Source organism: Cottoperca gobio, chromosome 4, assembly GCF_900634415.1.
Source record: "Cottoperca gobio chromosome 4, fCotGob3.1, whole genome shotgun sequence".
Lineage (NCBI taxonomy): Eukaryota > Metazoa > Chordata > Actinopteri > Perciformes > Bovichtidae > Cottoperca > Cottoperca gobio.
Window position 1 is genome coordinate 21,054,434 of NC_041358.1, and position 8,258 is coordinate 21,062,691.

At 41.1% G+C, this 8,258-nt stretch overlaps 1 protein-coding gene across 1 annotated transcript; it reads right to left on the minus strand.

Annotated features, from left to right (window-relative positions):
- Nucleotides 1-227: 227 nt before the first annotated feature.
- Nucleotides 228-7,894, minus strand: dhcr24 (24-dehydrocholesterol reductase). The gene is given in 10 exon segments (XM_029428897.1): nt 228-577; nt 767-873; nt 875-946; nt 1,041-1,238; nt 2,823-2,966; nt 3,047-3,310; nt 4,311-4,429; nt 4,915-5,020; nt 5,580-5,735; nt 7,510-7,894. Coding segments are annotated over 10 exon segments (1,551 nt in total). The 5' UTR covers nt 7,741-7,894; the 3' UTR covers nt 228-423.
- Nucleotides 7,895-8,258: the final 364 nt, after the last annotated feature.

Here is an 8,258-nt window from a genome sequence, read left to right on the forward strand (position 1 = left end):
TGTTAAGAAAAAGTCTGTGATGAACACTAGGAAGTCTAAACAGGGCCTAACATACACATTTAAAATAAGGAGAAACAGTTTCTTTTGTACAAGTTACACATACTGTAGGATTTTGAGTAAATCTGATCTGTTTGAAGTAAGGTAATGGTGTACAGAAAAAGGAAAAAGAATACATTCATGACTTAGAATACTTGTGCTCTTGCTTCACGTTGATAGAAGGAACTTCTAAGACACAGTTTGGTTGACAACATGAACACATACTTTAGCTTGTAGTAGTGTGGGCAAGATGTATCTTTGTGTAAAAACTGTTTATTGTTTTTGTTGAAACGTCCCAAGATGACAGCAAACGTGAGTTGCAGACAGTTCCTCGGTGTCTCTGTGACACAGGGCGGATGTCCGGTACCAGTGATGGGGGGAGGGGGGTCAATGTCGGGCAGATTTACAGATTTTGTCGTACACCTCCGGGAAGGCCTCCTTACAACCCAGTTCCTCTCTCAGTCTGTGATACAGCCTTCCATCAAACATCTCCCAAAACTCCTCTCGGTCCATGTACACATCTGCATACAGCATCTGGAACCTGCGGGAGGTGGAAGGCGCATGTCAATTTAAATGGAAGTCTACGGAAGCCGAAAGTAAGAAAAGAAATCCAAGTGATCCAAGTCTGATCTTAATTATTTTCTCTCCTGTGTTTATTTTGTTTTGAATGCTCCAGTGATCCAAAGATAGCACCTTGGTTGCTAAATGTCCCGTAATATCTGAGACTTACCCGTGCACATCTCTAACAAACTTCTCCAGCTGACGCGTAGATGCTTTAGCTTCAAAGTGTTTGACTCTGGGCTCTCCATAAGCCCCAATATCCACATACAACTCAGTCCTCTTGACCTTTGGGGTGCACCATCCCTCTGCCCGCCGGCAGCAGGAAGGGACACAGCCACAGGGGGTAAACCTGAAAAATAACACAAGACGCGCAGGAGTTTAAACAGGAGCATGCACTTTAAAACAGTGGGTATTTAGCGGCTTCGTTCGCATCTGAGTCTTACGTCGATGTCCTGGTGGAAACGAGTGATGGCAGCCTGCAGATTCTTCATGGGTACCAGCATGTCCTGCACCACGTGGTGCTGTTCATAAAGCCGTCTGATCGTCTCTCCCTGGGTGAGCTTTAACAGTGAGATCTTAGGAGGAACCATCCATCCAAAAAGCCAGCGAAATATGGGGTTGTTGCCAAAGGGAATAATATCCTGGAGGAAGGACACAAATATACACAGAAACATACAAAAAGGTTTTAAAGATGATGCCAAAGAGGCTCTTTGAGATGCATTGTGCTGTAACTGGCGCTGTTACAATTAATCAATTAGCAGAACAATTAGAAGTAATTATTTCGGTAATTTATTACGCAAAAATGCTTAATTGAGTGTGAAGTGTGAAGGGATTTCAGATTGTTAAATGTGAGGGTCTGCTGTCTTTAATATTCTTGGTTTTTAGGCTGTTGGTCAGACAAGATGTCTTGTTGGCTTCTGGATATTTGTGATGGACATATATTTAATGTTCTCTTCACGTTTTCTAGATTGAATGATAATGACAATAATCATTATTTGCAGACCTGAGCTGAGACAGAGGTAATGGTAAGTACATAAGAAACAAAAGACCCAATTGATTGAAAAGAAAATGTTTTTAATGCTGTGGAGGTCTTTGTTTTTTGTAAAAAATGAAATTGAAGATTCACCTGTCCCCACCCAAATAATATTCACACAGTCCCTCAACATTTGATATGACCGTGACATGAATCATCGGCATATTGTTGTTGATTGGCAGTGACTTTTTTCTATTATAATAATGCATTTCTGCAAGAGGATAGAATTTGTCATGATATCTATTCCACATGAGAAAGATACAACCCAGTTGCACTTCTCTTATTTTACACTAGAGGGCAGCCACAACCTTCTAACCAGTGCCAAACACTCTCTCACCTCTCCATGTCCAACACATCGATGATGTCACAAATTGTCGACTTAATCAAAGTATGGGTCAGCCCTGTTTCCGTCTGACTTTCCTCTGCACTCTAACAAAACCCTTTCAAAAACATCCAAAAGCCCAGAGCCGAGAGGTAGCTCCTGTTGGTATCTGCCAAACAATTACTATGCATAATTCATCACACCATTTACTGTTACAGTAAACAAAGGATGCCAAGCCTTCTCACTAATGGCTAATGGTGTGCGCGCGTGTGTGCATGTGCGTCTGTGTGTGTTTATGACAGAGAAAAAGCATTAGAAAAGAGTTGATAATATGATGACAAGCTTATATCTAGGAAGGAGTCCTAGAACCCGGACATGAGTTAGCATATTCCCTCGTCTTAAAATCAATGGCTTTTTGTAATGGCTTTTTAGCTAGATGCCTGAAAAGTGTGTGGTTAACAAAAGTTTAAGAGTTATTAAGCTTTGTGCTACAACATTAAATATGTCAGTAAATTAGGGATTTTTTACGCTTTTACGTGATTTAAAAGGCTTGGTTGCTAACAAGTTGCTAAATAAGACTACAGAGGTTGTCAGGGACTTTAAATGAAAACTCATCTACTCACTAGTTCGCCTTTCCGGCCTCGTTTTCATACTTGTGCTCTTCCAAACTGTTCTAACTCAAATGTAAAAGCTAGATCAGGTCACACTAAGAGGAAAGGCTTTTGTAGAAGAGGTAACGTTAAGTGTGCAAAATCAAATTACAAGTTGGAAGCTTAGTGGCGGAACCAGGGCGCTGCCAACGCCGGGTCTGGAGCTCATGGAAACAACCTCTGTATGTGCATGTGTGTGTGTGTGTGTGTGTGTGTGTACCTGAAGCTCCCAGAAGATGCTGCGTGTGTGTCTATGATAGTACTGTCTCAGAGGGATGTATTCAACTCCAGCATTGTCGCCCTTCAGGTACCCCTCCACGTGTTTAAAGAACCAGGGTTTGAAGTGCAGGCCGATTCTATTGATCTGACGTAAGGGAGGAAAAAGGGAGGGATGTAATGAAACATGTGAAAACAAGTTAAATATGCTCTCACAAAACACCGTACCTGATCAGGCTCAGCGTGGTCAGTCATTGTTCCTGTCATGATGACAGCGCTGTCCCGACTATACTGGAGGCCCTCTACAAACGTGTTCTGCTTGTTCTCCGATGCTTCAGTGAAGCGTTTACAGATGTTCTCCAGCCCTCGGACCGGCTCATAGCTCAGCTTCACCCAGGGTTTAGCGGGGACTATTTTAATCTCAGCTGCGACCAGGAACCCCAGAGTTCCACAGGACCACGGGACGGCGTGGAACAGGTCCGGGTTCTCCTCCTAGATGACAGAAAATGTGTCCATTTGAACAAGAGCAAACTGTACACACAGTCTATAGCATATGTGAGCTTTCTAAATGTGGTCTAGGCCTTCTGGGTTTCTAATGTTAGGTCATGTGCCTCGCAAGTTGTCAAGTTTGACAACTAAATCGTTAACGTCTAGGGTCTTATTTTTCCATGTTCCACATTTATTTTTCATGCAGAATATACTGTGGAAGAAACATGCCTTTGTTATGTGCCATGGGTCATAAAAGTATGTTTTGCCATACGCAGAGGATAACAAACATGCTTCTGTAACAGGACATTATTTTCTAGTTGCTAGTAAAACCTGAGTGTGACATTTCTTTATTAGCCTACAATCACCTTCACTTTATTCTGCATTTAAAGATAACTTACAGGTGAGTTGAATGTATCATATAGACATAATATAATGCATGTTTAGCAGGACCCAATGAAGCTATAATATTACGGAGCTGGAGCCTGTTCCCTGCTCTCTCATTAAGGGACAGTTAATTTCGTAGTACTTGGTTCAAAAATAGAAAACAGCTGGAATGCTTCCGTAAACAGGATGCACCACTTGTTGTGTTTACATTGATTTAGAGTATTAACATTTTAAGTTTGAAACCAGGGTTGAGTTGCGAAACCAGGGAGGAGGGTTTGGCAATTTTTTCCTAAGTCAAAGGGAGCAAATGTTAACAACCCTGGGGAGAGTCTTACACAAACAGAAGATTGTACTTATGAATTTGGCTGAATTGTGTCAAGAACATCCACCGTCGCATAATAACATAACCTAAGTAGTGTAAGTGCAGTTGGATCCTCTTAGCATCACACTTGTCCTTTCCTAAGTTCTTATGAATTCTCCTTCACATCTTTCTGACCTCATGATGTTTACCATCAACTTCTAGGAAAAGTGGTCAGGAAAAGAAATAGGACGTAATTCTTTTAACTAATGTACCGCAGCCCCTGGACTCAGACATACATCACACACACTCAATACTGACCTCAGTGCAGCGTACTAAGCTGCCATCAGCTAGAACCAGCTCAAATGCAACACAGATGTGCTGAAACAGCCCGTAAATGTGAGAGGATGACTCAATGCCTGTACCCATCACCAAACCACCTGAGAGAGAGAAGAGAAAGTAAAAGATTTGCTCTTAGTAATTCAATATGTTCCCAGGTGAGACCCAACAGTGGACAAACACACAAGCAGAGTATGCATGTACAGCATGTGCCTGGTAGGACATCATGATAAATGAATGTACCGCAGCCTGATGGGAAAACATTAGATTGTTGATGTGCAGTTTATGGCATCAGGAAATCCATTATGAAACCCGATCCAGGGGTGCTTCCAACACTGCAGCCATTTCCTCCCAGTTTCATCATTTGAGCTACAACATCAATCCTCTAACACAATTATAGAAGTCGCTGGTGCTCTAAACAGGAAACAGTGATTGATGGAGGAGATGCAGGATCTGCCTCACTGAACAATGAGCTGTGGAAATCATCAGTACGTCTCTCTATTTCTAGAAACCGGAGAGCCAGAGATTGATGCCACTTTATGATGATTCCCCAGAAAAATTATCCACAGTAACACGCATGACATACCCACAGTGAGGTCATCGAGCTCAGGCAGCACTGGCAGCGTCCAGCCAATAGAGGTGAGGAGAGCGGTCACCTGACCCATGTTGGCCAGCGGCTCAACTCTCACCACCTAAAAAAAACAATATTGACGTTTAGTGTATAACTTAAGTTACATAACAAACATACTTATTTGAACCTAAACCATGAATTCTTCCAAAACCTAAAGAAAAGTAGTTTTGTTTCAATTCACCACGTGTTTAAAACGCCGACCATTTCAAAACACCGGCAGGCTACTCTCCAACGGTCATTTATGTCGTTTTGGGAATCATTGTAAAAGGTATGAGGACGTGATGATGCTTTCTATTGGTTAATAATAACATCTGGGAACACGGCGTTACTAATTAACAGAGGTCCAATGTGGCCAAATAGAGGAACCAGACGATGATACAGGTTTTAAACAAACCCCCAGGTAGTAAACTGTAAAATTATTAAGCAAAGTTTCCCTTTAAATAAAGTGGTTTTAATAAGTTGGCTGTTGACTTGTTTGCAACCTGTCGGGTCTGCTAAGTCACAGTGGTGCTTTGAGCTAAATGCTAACATGTTTATTAGCTATAATGTTTACTGTGTTAGCATGCTAGCATAATGAGCACTAAACACAAAGTACACGAGTGTCTGTCGAATCCTCCTACCTGCCTCTTTGTGTCCACCTCCAGAATGTCCATCATGTTGATCATGATGTTCTTGTGGGTTTTCTTGTATTTCCCCACTCTGAGAGATACGGTGAGCCAGCCGGGTCGACCCGTACACATGTAGTTCTTACTGCCATCCTTCTTCCACTCACGCACCTGACATGTGTCAGAACATGTAATACAGAGAAGAACACATTATTTGGGAAACACAGCATACCCAAGGAGGTCAAAGGTCAAATGCTCACTTTTATTCCCTTTAAGTCCACACGATTAGCTAAAGCTCTCTCAGGCCTGTGTGGCTAGTTTGATTTACCTCTACTTCATGTCAGAGTCCTCCCTCCTGACCAAATCCTTTGAGGAATCACGGTATTAGGTGTCTGTCTTATCTGCTCTCACCCCAATGTTATCAGACTGTTAACAGATTGCCTCACAACTAATCCTTGCATACTTTTAACTTTACCACTGCACAGAGAGGGACACAGATTTGTTATGGAAAACAAAAGCTTTAATAATCCAAAGCACTGCTTTTGATACTGTAGACCACAAAATACTCATCAATAAAGTACAGAGATGTGCCTTCACATGCTTCCAGTGGGAAACACTGGGGGTAGTGGGATAGCTTTCATAGTAGTGATATTCGCTCATGATATTCTTCCAATTCCTGAACTAATTCACTGTATTAATCAGCCAAATGTGATGCCCCTGTGTGGATTTTGAAATAAATAATTAAATATTACCAAATCCGCCTAAAACTAAAGGATATTGCCAAAGTGTAGCCATTTCTCTAACCAGGCAGATACTGAGAAAACAACACACAACGAACACACATCAGACTTAATTTCCAGAGTATGGGAATGGACACTGTATTATGTCATTTGATTGGTTTAATTAACACATCTTGTTGAACACCCAAACCGATTAGGAAAGTAGTTGTTTGACTGCAACAGGTGATTTACAGTGAATATTAACTTGCAGACCTAATTATTCCAAATCCAAAGTAATCGATGGGCATCATTAACCCTATCATTAAAGGTTACTCGTCAAAAATACATTTTAACAGGACTACCATCAGATACAAGTATGAGAGCTTTAACGATGTCATAATTGTGTGACAGCCATGGCTCTAACTTTTTAGTGAGACAGCTATGGGGCTCTCTATATTGGTAATAAAGATAATGTATGCTTTGATAATTAATTACAAGCCTTTTCAAACTAAATGTTAACTACTGTGTGCATGCAAAGTAAAACGTCCTCCAGTTGCATAAAAAGCAGGTAAATAAGTAAGTATATCTAAAACACTTAGGTAATAATGTATTGATAAGACAACAGAGATAAAGCAACGGATTCTTACATCACAATGCACCTATATATATTACATAACTGAAAACACACTTTCCCATTTCAAACAAAAGTATTAACCTATTAAAACATGCCAATGATACTCGGGATATGATTTGGATATCACTGAAGTTATCCATTCATTCATTATTTGCACCATTTGTATAGTTTACAACTTACAGAACACTGGACTTGTATAGTTTTATTTTATTGTAGGCCATTGGTGCTCGTTATGTAAATAGACTCATATTTATGTACAGTATATGCCTATGTTTTCCCATACTTGTGTACACAATAGTCTATTCTTTATCTTTATTTGTCCAGCTTTGCTGTCCTTGTTGTTGTTTCTAGCTGGTATGTCTATTTCTGTGTAAGTACATTGAGAGCAATGTTTGACCAATAAAGGTGATTCATTTAATTTAATTTAATTTAATTTAATCTGCGTTAGAGCTGAAGCCTACCCTAACTCTTCGTTTGTGTTTTTTCAAAACCACTGATTACAAATGTACTTACTAAACACACACACACACACACACACACACACACACACACCTGTGCACAAAGACAGTCACAGATCATAACGATGGCTCACCTGTCGCTGGATGTCTCGCACGCGCTGGTCGTGCAGTTTAGGCGCAGAGCACATCTTGAAAATGAGCCATACCCGCACATAATAATATATATCAAATAAAACGGAGAGCGGCAGCAGGAACAAACACACAAATATCCACCTCTGGTGAACGATCACGTAATCTAGACCTTTGACTTTGATCCACAGCAGGAACATAACGACCAAACCGGCTAAATACAACAGCGGATCCATCGTATCTGGACAGATGAGATCCAAACGTGCACGGTTTCCAAACTAAAAGTATATGACTCACTTTTTAATTAAACTACCGCTGACCGCTGAGACATTCATGTGGGGAAAACTCCGCATTGATTCCTGATCACCCCTTTACTGCGATAGGTGAGTGTTTTTAGGTGGTCGGTCGGCTCCTCCCCTGCTCTACATTGATTGGTTAAAATTGCCAACGGGGCGGGACCAGGCGCCAACACTTCGTGCTCATTGGTCAAACAAGTCTCTGTCGGGATTTCTGAAGCGGTAGCCTTTCTGAACTTTAACCAATCATAAAGCAGAGAGGCTGTCACACCATGCACCCTGTCTGTCCCCGTGCTCTGTACAACACTGCCCATCATCAGCCATTCTGACGAGTAGAGAGAGATAGATAGATACATAGATTGCATACTTTAAGTTTGACAAAGCCTTACTCTCAACTTATTCCATTCAGTGTATGAATACAGGCAGAAATAATTTGCCCCCAGAGAACTGGAACAACT